Source organism: Vicugna pacos, chromosome 6, assembly GCF_048564905.1.
Source record: "Vicugna pacos chromosome 6, VicPac4, whole genome shotgun sequence".
NCBI classification, from domain to species: Eukaryota; Metazoa; Chordata; class Mammalia; order Artiodactyla; family Camelidae; genus Vicugna; species Vicugna pacos.
In genome coordinates, this window is record NC_132992.1 from 68,991,205 (window position 1) to 69,010,514 (window position 19,310).

At 43.7% G+C, this 19,310-nt stretch overlaps 1 protein-coding gene and 1 long non-coding RNA gene across 18 annotated transcripts in view; one reads left to right on the top strand and one right to left on the bottom strand.

Annotated features, from left to right (window-relative positions):
- Window positions 1-19,310, top strand: part of SIPA1L1 (signal induced proliferation associated 1 like 1) — a 339,090-nt gene that overhangs the window by 303,705 nt on the left and 16,075 nt on the right. For 12 of the 14 annotated variants that reach the window (XM_072963345.1, XM_072963338.1, XM_072963348.1 and 9 more), the window contains 4 exons: window positions 12,830-13,054; window positions 13,380-13,442; window positions 13,835-14,000; window positions 19,002-19,248. In XM_072963345.1, the coding sequence (XP_072819446.1) occupies window positions 12,830-13,054; window positions 13,380-13,442; window positions 13,835-14,000; window positions 19,002-19,248 (701 nt within the window). The remainder of the gene's footprint in view (window positions 1-12,829; window positions 13,055-13,379; window positions 13,443-13,834; window positions 14,001-19,001; window positions 19,249-19,310) is intronic. The other 2 variants (XM_072963349.1, XM_072963351.1) reach the window with 1 other exon arrangement.
- The window catches only part of LOC116280999 (uncharacterized), a 29,612-nt gene continuing 16,447 nt past the window's right edge, over window positions 6,146-19,310 (bottom strand). For all 4 annotated transcript variants that reach the window (XR_012073731.1, XR_012073733.1, XR_012073732.1 and 1 more), the window contains 3 exons: window positions 8,968-9,049; window positions 8,534-8,605; window positions 6,146-6,279 (listed from right to left, as the gene is read on the bottom strand). This is a non-coding gene — a long non-coding RNA (uncharacterized lncRNA). The remainder of the gene's footprint in view (window positions 6,280-8,533; window positions 8,606-8,967; window positions 9,050-19,310) is intronic.

Genomic DNA, 19,310 nt, shown 5'->3' on the forward strand with positions numbered 1-19,310 from the left:
ATTCTATCTGGGAATGGATCTCTGGTCTAATTTGACGGCGGAAGAAAGTCAGCCATAAACATCTTGTCTAGAATGGCATCCCCACAGGGTAAAGTCAAAAAGGGCTGGGCTTCTGAAGCCAAAGCACAAAACATAGGCTGTGCCATCTAACAGATATGCCAAATCCCAGGGATCTACAGTGCCCGCCCCCTCTTCCCGGAAAGTCGGCACCTGGGCCTTTGTTAGCTGAATGTGCTGACTGAGCCTGCCTGAAGGCCTTAAAGGATTATCCACATTTTCTCCTTCCAACTGACCATGCAGAAATCATTTAAATCATCGTCTAGAAATAACTCTTCTGTTGAAAATCAAAGATTCTAGAGAAGCAAGTGGCCTTTCAGGGAGGGTGGCAGGTCTTCCCACCCACTGATAGGTTGAGTCACATTCGTTCGCGACTCTGGTAAACGGGGATGCTTTGTGACTTCAGGCTGTTGATCTTGGCAGAGTGAGCTGGATAATCAGAGCTTTAGCAACTTCCTCTTCTGGAGAAGAGGAGGACTTAGCCACCAAATGCACATTGCTAGAGAAACTAAAATCACTGCAAATTAGAGTGTGTGTGTCCTCAGAAGACAGGAACAGCAATTAATGTGGAGATCTCTTGACAGCGCATAAAAGAGCTTGTACCTGGGACTTAGTGACAAAATCTAAATTACAGTGATTAAGTTCCACTGTGTATCTCTGCCTGGGCTGTGTTCCTACTCCCTCTGTCCTCCAGTCTCCCGGCTGATGATTGTGCAGGTTTTTTCTGCCCCGCCCCTCCCCTTGCCATGAGAACTGCATTAATGTAGGTCGGTAATTACATAGGGTTGTTATATTCGGATGTCATTAAGAGAAGCCATATACGCTGAAAGCTCTCTACAATTAAAAAGTCTATTAATTGTTCTAAAGTATTGCTCTCTGAATATAGATGTATTTTCCATGAAGTTTGGAAACTTAGGGAGTTTTGTTTGTTTTTTGTTTGTTTGTTTTTTTGATAATGGCTGTTTTCACTTTCAGATCTTAAACCACTCAAAAAAATGCTTTGTGGTGAGCATACGAGAGATGAAGATAGTTCCAATTTTAATATACTCTGACCAGTTTTTTTTTTAAAAGGATCATAATTTATTTAATGAAAAGATAGGAAAGCCAAGGAGACCGAAAAGCATATTCTTTTTGGGGGGGGGTTATGATTTCTTTTTCAACACATATTTATTGTGGTATGGCTCCTTTACAGTAAACTACACATATGTCAGGTGTACACTTTGGTGAATTTCACTGGTATATATACACCCATGAAACCACCACCACAATCAAGATAGCTAACATTTCCGTCACTCTCCAAGAGGTCTAGTTTTCAAATTCCCAATTTATCTGCCTTCTTACCCCCTTTAACCCCTGGTAACCATAAGTTTGTTCTCTATGTCTGTGAGTCTGCTCCTGTTTTGTAGATAAGTTTGTGTCCTTTTTTTTTTTTTTTTAGATTCCACATGTAAGCGATGTCATATGGCATTTTTTCTTTCCTTTCTGGTGTGCTGACCAAAGACTTCCTTAGTATACAGAGCTCTAGTCCTACTGACTAGTGGCCATTGCTGACATCAGAACTAGATTTAAGACCACAGATGATAAAGCTAAAAACCCCACCTGGCGCTTGCACACGCACATCTCCTCTGTAACATCCTAACGTGACCTGTCTGACCTGTTCAGGTGTCCTGCATCTGCACCCACTCTCACTAGCCCCCCGTACTGCCGCTGCCTCTTACTTCCAGGAGGCCCCTTCAGAGCCCTGCTGCCTATTAGCCCCCACTTATGTGACCCATGTACATTTTTACTGCCCTCCAACCCAAGAGGATTTCGCATCCCGAGTGCTCATCCGAAGTACCTTTGCATCGTACGCACCACCAAGTGCAACGGATAGGTGCTCGGTCCACCAGCATTGTAGGCGCTCAGTCCAGTTTGGTGAACAAATAAGAATAACTTCTTCCTTAAAAGTTCCCACTTTTTGCCAGGTGACTCAAGGCCCCTACTAATAAACCAGTTTGAAAATAGCCTACATCCTCAACTCCTGACTCCTCTAGAAAACCCCTGCTGCATGTCAAAGCCTGTTGTATAGAATTGTCAATATTTGCACAGAGGTCGAGTGCTTTTATTTATAGGCGTTATCATAAGAGTGTGCATAAAGTCCTTGTGAATTTTTGGTAAAGTCACTTCTGTACAAGTTTTTTTATTCAGCCTGCAATATATAACCAGGAGGGCCTTTATAACAACTTATATGCAAATATCAATCAATATCTGCATATATTGGTCAGGGTCTGGGGTCACTAGAGAGGGTGATTAAGGGCCAAAAAAGCCTGCCCGGCTGTTCGTGAAGCTCAAATTCTTGAATGTGCTTTTCCTGATTAGCCTCATAGGTTAGCTACCCATGCCAGAAACGCTGTGTGTTTCTTGGGAGTCAGGGTAAGAAGGCCTTGTTACTTTCGGCGTACACTGAACATTAAGGAATGCCTCGGCTCCTCCAGCAGACCGGGCTCTCTGTGTGTGTGTGATCTGGATGAATATTGGCGCTTGTGAGTTATAAATTTTGTTCTTTGTCCTCTTTGGCACCCGAGGTGAGAAATACGCCTGCCTTTTTTGATTACAAACCATTCCGTTTTCATTATCTGTAATGTTTCTGTGTTAAATCTCTTCTGCCTGGAATCCTTTTAGATTACTAACAACTCATTGCCTCTCTTCTACATTTTTTCCTTAGGACGAGGCTGTTCTTTTTCTAAATTTTATGGACTAATTCTGACTTTAAAGTGAAGCCTCTAAAATTACCCAGGACTTCTCTCCAACATGTGTTTGGCTCTACGGATCACATGTTTATGAATCGCTTTTATCGGTGGTTTTCGCTTTGTGGTCCTGTGCCCAGTGACCATTCAGGGTTCTATTTTATTTTGCTTTTATCCATCAGAACTCTAGGTGATCTGGCCTAAGCTGTCTTGTTCCATTTCCATTTCTTCCAGCTTATGGAATTGGGTGATTATTTCACCCAGAGCTTTGGGGATGTTCAACTAACCTTAATGACCGAAAAATAGAGCCACTATGGTTGAAGTTTTAACATTGAGAGAGTGAGCTCTGTCCAGCCACAGAGGTCAGCTTTCTTGATTGCAGAGCTCACCAACAGTTTATCAGGACTTTGTTCTGTGCAGCAACTAACGCATTCATCCAGTCGATAGGGAAAGCCCAAATTCTCTAAGTGTCATTACATCAGAAGACCAGCAGGAATTCTGCAAGGACAGAGTATCTATTCCTACTTCTATTTAAAACCATCTGGCTATACTACTAGGATGAGAAATTACCCAATTGCTAAAAGAAAAGAAAGAAGAATTTCTAAAAGATTCCATAATCTTTTCGAGTAATTTCAGTACTTTAGTCCCCTCCCTCTTCAAAATTTGATCCTGTATCCACCTATCTGAAATTCCTCTAGCTGCAGCTTAAATCTATAATTGAGAGCAAATGATTTTTCTGAGCTGAGTCTTTTCTAAAGACTAAGAAGATTTTTTGAAGACTAAGATTATGAAATTTGTAGATACCAACAAGAGGAGATTTGAAAACAATTTCAAAGTATATATGGTCAGAGCCCTGCACCTCCAGGCAAGTCGAGAGGGAAGTGTAGGAAAGTAGATTTGGATCCTGAGATCTAGGTTCAAGTCTCAGTTCTACCGCTGACCAGCCAGCCATGTGGCCTTCGGCCAGTCCCGCCGTTTCAGTGAGCTTGTCCCTTATCTGTAACCTAATAATACCTAGTGCCCTTACTAAGTGGTTATTTTCATAGGTGTATTGAGAATTAAAAAAGGTTATCAAATGTATGGCAAATGTCCTTTTAAGACAGAAGGTTTGCTGTCACTTCCTTTGTTAAGCTCTCCATCACTTAGTGTAGTTACCAGTTACTTTTCCTTCAGGAAACATGTATCTCCCAAGAAACTTTGCTTCTCAAGTTTCCTGTTTTGTGTTCTTTATCCTTTCTTAGATGCCACATCTGGCCATGACACTCTCCTTGGCTATGCTTAATAAAATGATCATATCCATAGTTATCTTGTTCGCTCCCCAGTAACTAGCTCAGCATTGCACTTATTCAGCCTGAGATCCGCAGTGACCCCTGAGGTCCCTTCTGCTCTGCAGGCCGAGCCACTCATTTCCCTGTGTGCCCTTAAGTATATCTCCCTGTTAGTAATGAACAGTTTTCTTTACTGCAGTCACTTGGGCATCCCCTTTGCCAGCTTAATCATTCCCACCTCGCTGCTTTTTCCCCTAGTCCTTTAGAATTGGTGTCTTCGGAAGGCCTCCTAAATTGTAGAGCCAGTATTGGACAGAATTGGCCAGAGCTGAACCCAGTGGGAGGAGCCCTCCCTAATCATCACCCTCCACATTGTCTGTCACCCAGAGACTTACTTGTTATCTGCACAAGTAATCACAGAAACCCCATCAGCTCCCCTTCCCTTGGTATCGGGCCAGCATTCAGCCTTTGTGTAACTTTTCTCCCCCTCCTGAAAATACCATCCTTAGAGGCCCAGTCTGTCTAAAATCCATCCCTCGGTGTCAGGCCCAGCAGCAGGTGGCTCCAAGTGTTCCCTTCGGCAGCTCTCGGCAGCCGGAGGAGGTGGTGGCCTCGTTGATGAAGCAGAAATTGCAGAAGTTTGCCAGGCCCTCATAGGTTCGGCACTTGGGGCTTTGACCCCTCACATTCAGGCTGCCCTGTCCTGTGGGGCTCATTCCTTTCCAAGGTCGACAAGCAGATGCAAACCCTCCTCTGTGAAGGGGCACCTGCTGTGACCAAAGCTCCTTTTGGAGGCTGGCCATCTCGCGTCCTCTCCTATAAAGCTGTACCACAGCCAGGAGTGTGAAATAACTAGGTTGCAGTGTGTTTGGCTCACAGTTTTGTTTGAGCCACAAGTTAGGATAAGAAGTTTGGACAGATTCAGACTGTCTCAATTCTCATCAACAGATGCCCTGTTGCCTCTTCTCCTCTTTTTCCATGAGGCTTCATGCATATGTGCATGTGTCCTCTCTTCCTTTCAAAATTCATGTCCTGGACCAAACGAATCAGAGATTGGTCCATTTGTTTGGAAAGGGGTAATGCCCTAAACTTCATATAAGAAATAAAGCTAGGGTCTCTTTGTGAGGAATCCAGGAACATCGGCCTAAGTCCTTAGTGGTTCCGGCTTAGCCATGCTCACAGCTAAACCCGCTTTTCAGACAGACACTGCCCTTGTCACTTCCTACGTATCCATCACTCTTCTCTTTTTGTTTCCATATCATTGGCTCCTTACCTTCTTGCTCAGCTCCTGGGGAGAGATCTAGTTTGCCAGGGCTAAAACTGAATTGCAGCCTAGTGAGTTAACATGAAATCTCCAGGAAAATGAAAAATGGCTCAGCTACCCCGCTCCCCTTGAAAAGTATGAAGCAGACAACTTCATTTCAGTTGTTCTGTAATTAAAGCCACTTCAGAGATTCTTAGGGGAAATGTGTGGGTGTTGTTCTCTCCGCATGGTTCCAGGCCAGCAGGACTGGTCACCTTCAAGGACCCCCTCACACACACACCCCATAGCTGGGCCTGGGGAGGGGCTCCTAATGGAGGGAGACAACCCACTGTGGTGGAGGAAGTGTTGAGGGACTCATGCAGCGGTTTTTAAACTCTAGGGAACCTGAAAATCTTTGGGGGGTTGTTAACATACATGTTTCTGGGGTTCTTGGAAATGGGATGGAAGCCAAGGAATCATCATTTACATGAGCACTTGTAGAGGCCAAAGCCCGTGGCTGGAGAAACACTGCTGGGATGCCTTCCCCTTCTTGATCTTGACTGTGTGAAGCTGGGTTTTCACGAAGTCATCACGATATGATAATTCAGCTGGATTCAAGCGGTCTTCAGTGCGTGTGCACACTTGGGAGAGATTTTGCCAAAATACACGACCCAGGCACCACCCCAACTCTCTTAAATTGAAATCTCTGGGATTAGAACCCAAGAAAGTATATTTTTAAAGCTCCCAGGTGATCGTCATGTCCCTACCGAACCAGAGGCCATGTGTACTGAAGTGCCCACCTTACTTCATGCTGTGAGTTGTACACATTAAAGTAGGAAGAACTACCAGTGAATTGTGCATTTGTTTCCGATTTTACTGTTGTTCCCAAATCTAATCAGTTGTTAAGTAGGGCTGTACTTGACTATAACCATTAGTGAACAAAAGTGTGCTGACAGGTCACACCTGGGATCTTGTGTCAGCCATCCTGTTCACAGATAAAAACCAATAATCAGGGTCTATGGATAATTAAGCAGTTATCTTTTTGAGAATACACTTGTAAAACAGAAGCATACTCTGCAGATTTCATTATTTCTTGCAATAAAAATAAAGCAATATCCAGTTTTAAAGAATATGAGTAAAATACAGTAACTTTGGGTATAACTCTCCCTTACATTTAAAATGGACGCTGAGCAGGCACATGGAAAGATGCTGAGTATCACTAACTTTTAGAGAAATGCAAATCAAAACTACAATGAGGTATCACCTCATACCAGTGAGAATGGCCATCGTTAAAAAGTCCACCAGTGATAAATGGTGGAGAGGGTGTGCAGAAAAGGGAACCCTCTTACATTGGTAGGGTTTTTTTGGGGGGGGGTTGGTTTTTAATTGAAGTACCATCAGTTACAATGTGTCAGTTTCTGGTGTACAGCACAATGTCTCGGTCATACATATACATACATATATTTGTTTTCATATTCTTTTTTATTAAAGGTTACTACAAGATATTGAACACAGTTCCCTGTGCTATATAGCATAAACTTTTTTAAAATCTATTTTTATGTGTATAGTGACTAACATTTATAAATCTCAAACTCCTAAATTTATCCGTCCCCACCCTCTTTCCCTGGTAATCGTAAAATTGTTTACTGTGTCTACAAGTCTGTTTCTGTTTTGTAAATGAGTTCATAGTGTCCTTTTTTTCCCTCTTTTTTTTTTAAGATTCCACATATGAGTGATATCACATGGTATTTTTCTTCTCTTTCTGGCTTACTTCACTTAGAATGACAATTTCTAGGTCCATCCATGTTGCTGCATCCTACACTGTTGGTGGGAATGTAGTTTGGTGCAGCCACTATGGAGAATAGAATGAAGTTTCCTTCAAAAGCTGAAAATAGACTTCCCATATGATCTAGCAATTCCACTCCTGGGCACATACAGAAAGAATGAAAACTCTTAATTTGGAAAGATACATGCACCCCAGTGTTCATAGCAGCACTATTTACAATAGCCAAGACATGGAAGCAACCTCAAGTCCATCAACAGATAAATGGGTAAAGAAGATGTGCTTTATATATATAGTGGATTACTGAGCCACTAAAAAAGAATGAAATATTGCCATTTCAGCAACATGGATGGGCCTAGAGATTATCATACTTAGCGAAGTAAGTCAGACAGAGAAAGACAAATATACCCGTTATATATGGAATCTAAAACAAATGATACAAATGAACTATTTATAAAGTGGAAATTAATTTACAGTAAAGAAACATGGTTATCAAGGTTGGGGAGGGATAAATTAGAAGCTTGGGGTTTGCAGATATTAACTACTATATATAAAAGAGATAAACAACAAGGTCCTACTGTATAGCCCAAAGAACTACATTCAGCATCTTGTAATAACCCATAATGGAAAAGAATCTGAAAAAGAATACATATATATGTGTATGACTGAATCACTTTGCTGTGTATCAGAAACTAACACAACATTGTAAATCAATTATATTTCAATTAAAAAAAAAGAAAGCACTATAAGTCAAGTTTATTTAAATAAATAAATAAATAAATAAATAAATAAATAAATAAATAAATAAATAAAGGATGGCTAATTTATCATTTATTTGGCAGTTTCTTCCATCAAATATTAAGTGCTTACAATGGCCAGGGACTGTTCTAGGCAGGGAGAATATAGTGATTTAACAAAACAGACAAAAATTTTAGCCCTTATGGAGCATGTCTTTAAACAGGGGGAGAGAGACATATTATGAACAAGGGAAAAAAATTAAATATATATAGTGTGCTACGTAAATCCTAAGGAAAATCCCTCCATTCAACAAATATTTTACTGGAAGTCCAGTGTATGCTGACATTGTGAGATACACAAAGATAAATCCCTGCCATCAAAGAGTTTACAAAAACTTATTAAATGCCTTTCAGGGAAATAATGGTTGCAATTAAATTTATATGGGAAGATGAGCTCCAAAAGCTGTGTATGCTGTATATCTTTCTCCCTACCCCCCCCCCCCTCGGCGTTTGTAAGGAGCTTTCCCTTTTATGCAGTACATAACACTGCGGCTAAAAGCGGCATAGCTATTCTGTAAAACATGAAGGAATGATTTGTAAATTAACAGACTGTGCAAATGTACTTTCTTTTCTCGTGGCTAATTAATTCTCTTTTGATCAAGTACTTAGTCTTTGAAAGCCCCAGGGTTTTGAATATCGATGTTACCACATCAAGATACCTGTTGCTGAGAAATGTAAGACATGGGCAATCCAGTGTTCCTCCAGGGCCTGGGTCAGGGCTACGGCATCATCTGGGAACAAGTTAGAAGTGCTAGTTCTCAGGTCTTCCCCATCCCACCCAAGCTTCCGACCCAGAATCTCTGGGGCGAGGCCCTGCAGTCTGTATCTTAAGATGCTCAAGCAGGAGAATGGCTCTAGTCATTCAGACACTCTCAACTCACTAGAGGATGCCAGTCAGGGCTGGTGAAGCAAGCACGTGATACCATCCAAGATGAGACATGAGTATGTTAGACCCTAATGCACAATTTTGCACTTTGTTAGAATCTGCTTGAGACATCTCCACATCTGTGTTGTAAATGTGTATGGAGTAGGAATAGTCCGGTGAAAAAAAATCTGCAAATCAAAGATTAGATCTTGTCGCTAAGTAACTCACCAACAGCTGCAAGCCTGTCATGTTGCTTCCGAGTTTCCCAAGGGCTGCGCTGACTTCAGAAGCCTCTCTGGGTTGATGCTCCCTGTGTTAACAGTGCATTTGCTGTTAAACTGGGTCTCAGGTGCTACTGTCTGTGAGCTTGTCTGCCTTGATCTGCATGCGTCTTTCCTCCCAGCCCCTCCATCCCTGCCCCTTCCTCTTTCTTCTGGTTCACCTGTCCTCTTGTAATCTCTCTTCCGTAACAGAGACCTGCTGTCATTTTGTTCTTACTGATTTAACGTACTACACTTAAGGAAAAGTTTTACGTCCCCTTGTCTTCGTTTTAAAAGCAAACAAGTAGGCTATCTGTTATTGAAAGGTGAAAACGAAATGAGACTGCAGTCCTTTTCAAGTTATGCTGCCCTTTGAGGTTTTGTGAGAGGCCTTTCCCCTTTCTCTCTTGACAGAAAAATCTTCGGGGGGAAAATGGTTGGAGGGATTGGGATTACGGTGTGGTTAGTCATTTTTCAAATTGTATTTTTTGTTAAGTTTGAACCTCGTTCCTCCTTCTTAGTTACGGAAATAAAGGAGATGGTTATATTTAATCGGAAGCATTAGGGCCCAGTTCGTGTGGAAAACCCTCGAGGTGGCCTCTGCCCTGTGTCCTTGTCCTCCCCTGACACTTTGTCGCGCACTCTCCAATCTGCTGCACAGCCTCATGGAGTGACTAAGGCCTTCCCCTTTCAGGTCATCTCTGTTTGCTTTGTTTTTGTGGCTGGGTTTTCATCCAAGTATAACATGCATCCAGAAATAGGCACAGGTCATAAGTATACGTCAGAATGGATTTTCACAAAGTGAGCATCCCCGTGTCATCGCTCCCCAGATCAAGAGCTCCCTCTTCACCAGCATCCAGGCTCCCTCTCTCCCACATTCCTTCCCCAGTCACCCCCGTTCCTCCCCAAAGGAACAGATCCTGAATCCTGATGTCATACACCCATTTTGCCTATCTGGGGACTTTGTATAAATGGAATCATCCCATTGATACTATTCTGTGTCTGGTGTCTTTAAGTCAGCATTATGTCATGACATTCATCCATGTGTTGCAAGCAGCCTTGGTTTATCTTCATTGCTATACTATACTTACATTGTGAGAACACACCACAATTCATTTATCCGTTCTACTGCTGATGAGCATTCGGAGTATTTCCAGTTTGGGGATGTTACAGACTGTTGTACATGTCCTCTGGTACACACATGGATACGCTTCTTTCCAGTATTTACCTAGGAGGGAAACTGCTATCGTAGGATTTACATATATTCAGCGTTAGCAGAGACCATGAGCCAGTTTGCCAAAGTGGGTGTAACAAGTTAACACTCCCACCAGCAGTGTGTGAGAGTTCCAGTTGCTTCACATCCTTTCTAGCACTTGATATTGTGAGTCTTTTTAATTTTAGCCATTCTGGTGGGTGTGTCGTGGTCCCTCTTTGTGACTTTAATTAGGATTTTCCTGATAATGGATGATGTTGAGCACCAATGTTTAATGGTGTTTAGACACCCTCTTTTACGAGATTCCTTTTTGGATCTTTGCCCATTTTTCTATAGGGTTGTCTTGATTTTTTAGGAGTTAGATTTATATTCTGGATAGGAGCCCATTGTTGTATAGGTATTTTACATATATTCTCCTTCTCTGTGTCTTTTGATGAATAGTAGTTCTTAATTTTAATGGGGTCCAATCATTTCCTTTATGATCCAATTAAAGAAACCTCTGTCTCTATCATAAAGATGTTCTTTCATGTTACAGTCTGGAATCTTTAGATCTACATTTAAATACACAATCGAGCTGGAATTGGTTTTTACGTAAAGTTTGAGGTGGAGTTCGAGGTTCATTTTCTTATGTGTGTATATACAGATATCTATAGATATCTGGACCATTAGGGTTTTGTTTTTTGTTGTATTTTGGTTTTTGCTTATTTCTTTTTATAACACCCTTTTTTCTTTTAAAATAGATTTTGATTTTCAGAAAAGTTGCGGTGATAGTACAGAGTTCCCATGTGCCTCTTAATCATTTTCCCGTCCTCATCATCTTATGTTACTGTAACACATTTGCCGTAGCTAAGACCTCGATTTTGATGCATTCGTATTAACTAAAGCCCGTACTTCATTCAGATCAGGACCATTAGTTTTTAACAAATGGAAGTGCTGTTGAAGAATACTTTGAGACCGTATCTTGTTAACTAAACCTTCAGTAAAAAAAAGTCCACTGTAGTGACCTGTCTTTGGCGTCAGACTAAGCTGGACATCTCAGCAGGGCTCAAGTGGTGTGCACGTCATTTCCGTGAGGTCACTGGGAAGGAAGTCTGGAAATCCTGCAGGTAAAGGACCTCCAGGTTTGTAGTCAACTTAGACTCTCATCTCTAGTTTTGAAAATTTGGCCTGAGTTTTAAAAGTATAATGAAGTAATCTCCTTGAGTCCTACAGGACTTTAGTTTCATAATTTCTAACCAGATGTGAAACACACATGATGAACAGTTTTTTATTTTTAGTCACCATGCCTAACATTACAACCCCAGGATTTATTTATCTTGTAACCGGGAGTTTGTACCTTTTGAACCCTCTTCAGCCATTTCACCCACCCTCCAGCCTCTACCTCTGGCAATCACCAGTCTGTTCTCTGTATCTAGAGTTTGGCTTTTTAATTTTTTGAGGAGCCTCCATACTGTTTTCAATAGTGTATATACCAATTTACATTCCTAACAACGGTGCACAAGGGTTCCTTTTTCCCACATCTTTGCTCTTAGTTATTTCTTATCTTTTGGCTAACAGCCATTCTAACAGGTGTGAGGTGATATCTCATTGTGGTTTTGATTTGCATTTCCTTGATGATTAGTGATATTGAGCATCTTTTCATATACCTGTTGGCCATCTGTATGTCTTCTTTGGAAAAATGTCTATTCAAATTTTCTACCTATTTTTTCCTTTGGATTGTTTGCTTTTTTTATTACTGAGTTGTATGAGTTCTTTATCTGTTTTGGCTATTAACCCCTTGTCAGATGTGTGATTTGCACATACTTCCCTCCTGTTCAGTAGGTTGCCTTTTCATTTGGTTGATGGTTTCCTCTGCTGCACAGAAGCTTTTTGGTTTGCTGTTGTCCCACTTGTTTATTTCTCCTTTTGTTGCCTTTGCTTTTGGTGGCAAATCCAAGAAATCACTGCCAGGACCAGTGTCAAGGGGCTTACCCCCTATGTTTTCTTCTGGGTCTTGCATTCAAGTCTTTAACCCATTACAAGCTAACTTTTATGTATAGTGTAAGACAGTGGTCAGTTTCATTCTGATAAACAGCTTTTTAGAAAGTAAAAGTTAGCGCCAGGTGTAAAGAGGAAGGAGACCTCAAGGTTCCCCTTTGGCCTTGGACATGAGTGTGTGGAGAGCTCTGTGCCTTATCCGGTCTTGCCTTCCCTCTTTAGCTCGGGCCTGACCATGACCCTTAGTTCTGAGGATGGGAAGACAGACAGCCATTGAGATTGCTAGACCTTTTATTGCCAACTTTCTCCCATCACTTGCCTCTTCTAGACTTCACTGCAGCCAACTTCAGTGGTGTTCACGTATTTCAAAGTGTCCCTGACCATATGAATTATTTTTACTTTTCAACTTAAGAGTGCAGAATAAGCCCCAGTCACCATCTTTCACTTTGACAGCAGACATTGAAATTAAAATGAGAAAGCAAGGAAGGCCAGCCAGCCCCATTAATATTTTATAAAATATTCATTGTTCTTTAACCTGGTCATAACCCCCGTCCCGGCAGGTGCTTTTACGGCTGACAGACTGCCCCGGGGTGCACACATGCCATGCATCGCTGTGTCTCTGTCCCGCTTTCCCCCGCAGTACCATGAGCTCCCGACACTCTGCCAGCCCGGTTGTCTTCAGCAGCGCCAGAAGTTCACCCAAAGAAGAACTTCATCCTGCCGCCCCTCCCTTCTCCTCCTCCTCTTCCTCCTCCTCCGGTCCTAGGACTTTCTACCCTCGCCAGGGCGCTACTAGCAAGTACCTGATCGGATGGAAGAAGCCCGAAGGAACCATTAACTCCGTGGGGTTTATGGACACAAGAAAGTAAGAATTCTTCGGCTTCTCCTGCTCGCTTCTTTGCTTATAACAGGACAGAGAACAGAACGGGTTGGGGCAGTTTCCTACAAGAGAGGATGCCGGGCTAGGGGCGGGGGGAGAGAGGGCTTGGTTTAGTAGGGAGATGTTAATTTTTTTCCCTTAAGTGAAACTTGTCTTAAATTATTTCTCTGCCGCATTCCTTAAGTGAGATGTATTGCAGAACATTCGGGTTTGAGAATCTTAAGTCTCCTAGGAAAGAGTGTGTCTGAAGAACAAGCTTCAGAATCATCGCCCCTCGGGTACTAAGACCACACTTGTCCTTTTCATGCAGTCTGTCACAGCTTTCCCACGTAATCCTAACTAGGCCAGGAGGCACCAGAGGGACTGTCAGAAAGTAAGTGACTACCTCCAAACACAAAGAACTTTTTGACAAAGTCGTACAGCAGAAAAAAAAATATTCAGTCAATGACTTCATTTTTGTTTGTACAAAGATTGCATTTGGGATTCATACCCTGTGGTCTTTTATTAATGAGTCTGTTGCTAATTTTGACTTACAGAGTTAATAGCTTCCTGTGAAAGAGCGATTTATTCAGCAGGCTTTTTATTTTGTATTTCAAATTGGTTCTGTTTGTCTGACAAGCATTTATCCGAGCAGGTTCTCGTGTAATTGAATAGAAGCAATTCTTCTTTAATCGTTCTCCATTGACTTACTTCCTTCAGAGCCCATCATGCCCTTGAGTCACCCTTGTCCACTTAACTTCTCCGCTCTCTTCCCCTTCTTTCCAGACGTCATCAGAGTGATGGCAACGAAATAGCCCACACCAGGCTGCGGGCCTCAACCAGGGACCTCCGCGCGTCCCCCAAGCCAACCTCCAAGTCCACCATTGAGGAGGAGCTCAAGAAACTCATCGACCTTGAAAGCCCAACTCCTGAATCGCAGAAGAACTTCAAGGTACAGGGCAGAGCTTGGGGTAAAGAGCAGTTAGAGGCTGGCCGGGCAGTTACAGCCTCCAGGAGGTGGTGGTTCCGGCTCTTCTTCATCAGAGCCCACTTCCTGCCATCACCCCAGCCGTCTCAATAATTAGTTTCTAGTGTTTTCCAAATACTCTGTCCCTGGAGCCGTTGCTCTCAAGTCTGGGTTTAGATAACCGGCCCCCACCCCAGGGCTTTTTCCTTCCAGGGCGTCCTCCTCACAGTGCACAAGCTGTACTCTTTCTTGAACAGTATTACTCAAATGACATTGCTTCTCAGAACTCTGCAGAGATACCCATGGCTCCTGTGTCGGACAGAAAGTTTTCTGAAAGGGCTTTAGTACCTTCTGTCCACAGGGGCCTCCTCCTCCCACAGGCAGCCCCCAGTGTGCTTCCCGCCCTGGGGGGTCCCCAGGACCCTGCCGTCTGGCCTAGCCTCTGCCCCTGGCCAGGCACACCTACCAGCTCATGCTCTTCAATGCAGCACACACAGGTTGCACATTTACCTTTGAAACTTTCCAGACTCTCTTCACTTCATAAAGCCTCCTCTCCACTTCACTCTCAGAATTCCAGACTCCAAATGCCTTCTCTAGAAGCATTCCTCCCCATCAAATCCCAAGCATTTGCTCAGAGTTCGTGGGTGTGTCAGTGGCCAGACCTTTTGCATGACCACGTGGAAGGGTTTGTTTCTGCTCATCTCAGCTTGGAGGATCCTTGAAGCCTACGGAAGGCTCTCTGATTTCTTGGCTGCTAATGTCTGCTGTCTCGCACTCCCAGATACAGAGCTGGTGCTGGTTGAGCTGGGCCCAAAGGTATTTCACTCTATGCAGAAGGCATTTTTGTCTGCAGTGTACTGGGGGTGAGGTGGGTGCCCAGAGAAGTGAGCCCACCACCGCCCCAGAAGTTCACGGATGCAAACTTTACCATTTTCAGTCCTCTAGGTTCTTAGTTACATGATTTATAGTCTGTTTGAAGTGACTAGAAAGCTTAATTTAAGAAGACCTTTGAGAATTGATTGAAAACGGAAGTTGACATGTTTCCTTAACCACTCACCATCCTCAAAACATGATCAGAGTGCAAGAGACGTGCCCAGCTGGATGAGCTGTGTGGTCTTGTCTCATCCAAGCTTTCTGGTCACCCTTCTAGTGTGTGTGCATGTATGTGCTTCTGTGTGTGTTTGTGCACGCGCGTGCGTGTGCGTCTTCCTCCAGATAGATCAGATATACCTCCTAAACTTACAAATCAACATTTATAGAGATGAAATGTACTCCAGAGACCATGCTGGAGTTTTGCTGAGAAATCGATTGATTTATTAACATAAACATGGACACCATAAATCATTTTAAAGACTTGCCATTCTTGATTTCTGTGATTTCTGTTTTATAACCCAGCACTTAACAGCTGTGACTCATCACCCCGGGGCCAAATGGTTCCCTTAGCAACCTCGCAAAAGATAGTACTTGAAACTTCTTTCTCTATCCGTCAAAAACCCAAAGAGGTGTATTAAAATTTTTAACTACCAGTTTCAAAATAAAAATTATTTCAGATTTTTCCTTTGAGGCCAGAGGAAAATAAAACTTGCCCTGGAAAGGAATCTTTCCTCCACCTCTGAGTTTAACACTTCGGAAAGGGGCAAGCTCAGAGCTTTCATTCTTTTGATTTACTCATGCAGTGGAAGTAATTGAAAGCAAATGTCTGTCTTGCTCCTATTCCAGGTCTTGGCTTTTATTTCCAAAATGAATGACTTTAACATTCCTATTTAAAACAGGAGTGCACATTCTTTCTGTTGTGATTATATTACTGTGCAGACCTCTGCAACGAAAGTGCTTCTGCCGGCTGAACTATTGTGGTGAAAAGGCTGGAGCCAGGAGCTGGAAATATGCTCTGTTTTCTCTTGTTTCATCCTTTCTGGGTAGTTTCAGATGAGTTCAGCTAAGTAGCTCTGTGTGTCTTTGGAGACTCACCCTGTGAGTAACTGTGTCTCTGCTGTGTCAGTAGGGCCAGCGTGCCACTGAGACGTCTTCCAGGCCCGCCTGGTTCCAGGCTCCGAGCCACTGCATCAGGCGTCAGGGTACAAGGAGTGGCCAGCTTTGGGCTGTGATACCTGGAACCCGCTCAGGCCACAGGGGCTTTCTCAGATAGCAAGTGCTCCCTGCGAGCCACCATGGATATCCAGTGGCGGGGTTATTCCCGGGCTCGCCTGCCAGCAGCGTGCAATGCCTGCTGCACGACGGGGCAGCGCTCCTCCGCCGGGCGGGCTGGAGCTGGCGGGGTGGGGTGGCTGCCGGGCCCCACGCAGCTGCCCTGAGCTCGGACCTCAAGGAAAATGGCAGAGCCATAACAGTCTAAGAAAGCTCACTGGCAGGCAAAGATGGATAACCGTATTTTCCCTGAGGGCTGCGTGAGTGAACAGTCTGGCAAGTGAATAGACGGTAGTACAAACTGAGAGTCCTGCTCTCTGGCCAACACTCTCAGATACAGACCAAAGGAAAAGGCTTCACGCGGCTCCAATGTTTAGGAAGAGGGGATACTTGCTGAATGCATGTGCGGGTGACCTGTGTCACTGAGAGCCAGGAGGACTGAGAGGAGCAAGAGGAGAGCAGGAGGCTGACCCGACGCAAGATGCCCCGTCTCAAGGCCTTGCTCCTCGCCTTTGAAATAGAGGCCCAGGCTCGATCAGTGGTTCCCAAACAATTTTAAAGCTCAGGTACCCTTTTTTCTTAATAGATTTATACATGGAAGCTCATTATGTAGAACTGAGAAAGCAGAGTTGCTCTGTGGGAGGCATGGGGTGTCATGGGCTCTTGGGTCCCCCCAAACATCTTGTCTCCCCAGGCAGTGATGCTGGGAGAAACTCTTAGAGCTCCTTGGAGCACATTTTGAAACCTCCCTTCCTAATGATTTCTAAAACCCCTTCCGAGTCTGCCATCCACCCCATTGTGGTTCTCTCCCTGGGGCCAGCAGCCCAGGGCAGTGCCACTCAGCAGTCTCGCTATGACCTGCAAGGAAGGCAGAGGGCGCCCTAGGGAACTGGGCATGTGTGCACACCTTTGAGACAGGAATTGAAGAGGGATGGGGTCAGGGGCCTTCCCAGGGCTTGGACCAGACTAGGTCCTGGTATTTCTCAATGGGTAGAGAGCATCTGGGCAGATGGGCTTCCTTCCTTCTCCCCTGCCTCCCTTTAGGGGAGGATATTATGCCTTTTAATAAATCACATTACTCAAAGGATCTCTTCAAGGTAGCTGTTTACTGCCTTGAAGTATATTATTTCCCAAAGAGGCCAAACCAGAACTGGTGGGAAATCTCCCTCCTGTAAAACCATCAGGGTGGGGATAGTCACTGGAAAAGGAAAACCCTCTGCTGAACCCAGAGGTGCAAGAAAAGACTGAGAGCAGGTTTTGAATAGAGAGATCTGACATCTGGCCTCGTAGGCAGGAGCCTTATGTGATAGTCCTAGAACCTTGAAGGTGGAGAGAGATGATTTGGCTTTTATTTTTTTTTTAAGTACCATTAACAAGTCATTTAACTTCTCTAATGCCCACTCTTCTCTGTGAAGTGAGAAGGGAAATTTCCATACCGAGTCCCCTCCACTTAAAGACTCACAGAGCATTTATCACAGCGGCTTAGTTTTCAAGGTAAGCATGTATACATACTTTGGGTTTAACTCATTGTGGATTTTAAAAAGTGAACACAGCTGGCTACACCTGGGGCTCATTTACAATGCATCTGATTAATCATTGTTTCATATTTATGCAGCAACTGCACGTACCACATTGTGGGTAGCTTTGACTTGAATAACCCTAGGCTTGCTAGATGGAAGTATGTTCCACACGTGAATGAGTCTGAACCTCAACTCTGTTCTCAGCCTCCTAAATGGAGCTGTTGCCGTATCATTATCTCTCTGTCCCTTCAAAGTATCATGGAAAGTTTGACAGTGGCTTCCTGCCAGCAGTGAGTCAGCCCTCCTACTCACATCCTCACCTGTTCTGCACACTGTTCCCCCTGCCAAGGTGAACAATCATCTAAAAGGAACTGAATAAGGACACCTCTATTAACGGACCAAATGCCCTGCTGGCTATCAGCATGCTGGATATTTCAATATTATTAATGTGTCTGTGGTTTCACCACGAATGGATTCTCAGGAGCTTGCTCTTTGCAGAAAAATCTCAAGTGAAAATCAAATCTGGTCGCAAAGGCATAAGACGTTGATAAGATATAGCCGTCTGGAGCTTTTGTCATTTATGTACAACTGTATAAGTACTTGTCATTTATAAAGATGACTTCCCCTATTTTTATTTCATGAAAAGAAATCCATCTCAAAAAATAATCTCTCAAACTCATTAACTATATTAGGAGTTAATGTTTATCAAGAGCCACCTATTATTTGAGTTAATATATCGTGATGCTCAAATGTTCCTGTTGCCCGGCAGACGTGCGGTCACATGACAAGCTTCTGAGGATCCCTTCTGGGCACCATGGCTGCTCCCCTGGGGACCATAATGCTATTTTGTAATGCCACTGATAAAACGCTACTGTGATCGTCCAGTGTTTCGTGTAATCCTCATAATGATCCTGAGAGGTGTTGTGCCCTGTCTCAGTAGACGAGGAATTGGACTCAGAGTGATTACATGATTTGGTCAAAGACATAGGATTCAAATAAAACACACCCTTGTCTGATCCTAAAGTCTTGTTAGCCGTGATATGATAGTGATGAATCTGCTTATCAGGCACATACCTGAACTTTGTGCTGAGTGCTGATTGGCTGCAGGCAGCGTGCTGAGCTACGCAACCGTGACCAGGAACTCCCATTTTAGCTCTCAGGGATGTGGACAGAGATGGTGGACCTTGGCTTACGTGTTGGGCTCCAGGATTTGAAGGGTGGGGTCTACAAGAGTGATTTTGTTAACCCACTCATCCTCCGCCCCAGGTCTTGGGTACATGACCCGGAAAATTGACTCTGTTGTCTTGATGCTGTTTTTCAGTTCCACGCGCTCTCCTCTCCTCAGTCTCCTTTTCCCACCACCCCCACCTCGAGGCGGGCCTTGCACAGAACTCTGTCGGATGAGAGTATTTACAGTGGCCAGAGGGAGCACTTTTTCACCTCAAGGGCTTCACTTCTGGACCAAGCCCTGCCCAACGATGTCCTCTTCAGTAGCACGTACCCTTCTCTCCCCAAGTCTCTTCCACTGAGGAGGCCTTCTTACACCTTGGGGATGAAGTCACTGCATGGTAAGTTTGTTCTCAGCTGCAGCTGAACAGCCCTACTGATGATGGTGTCCCCAGAAACACCT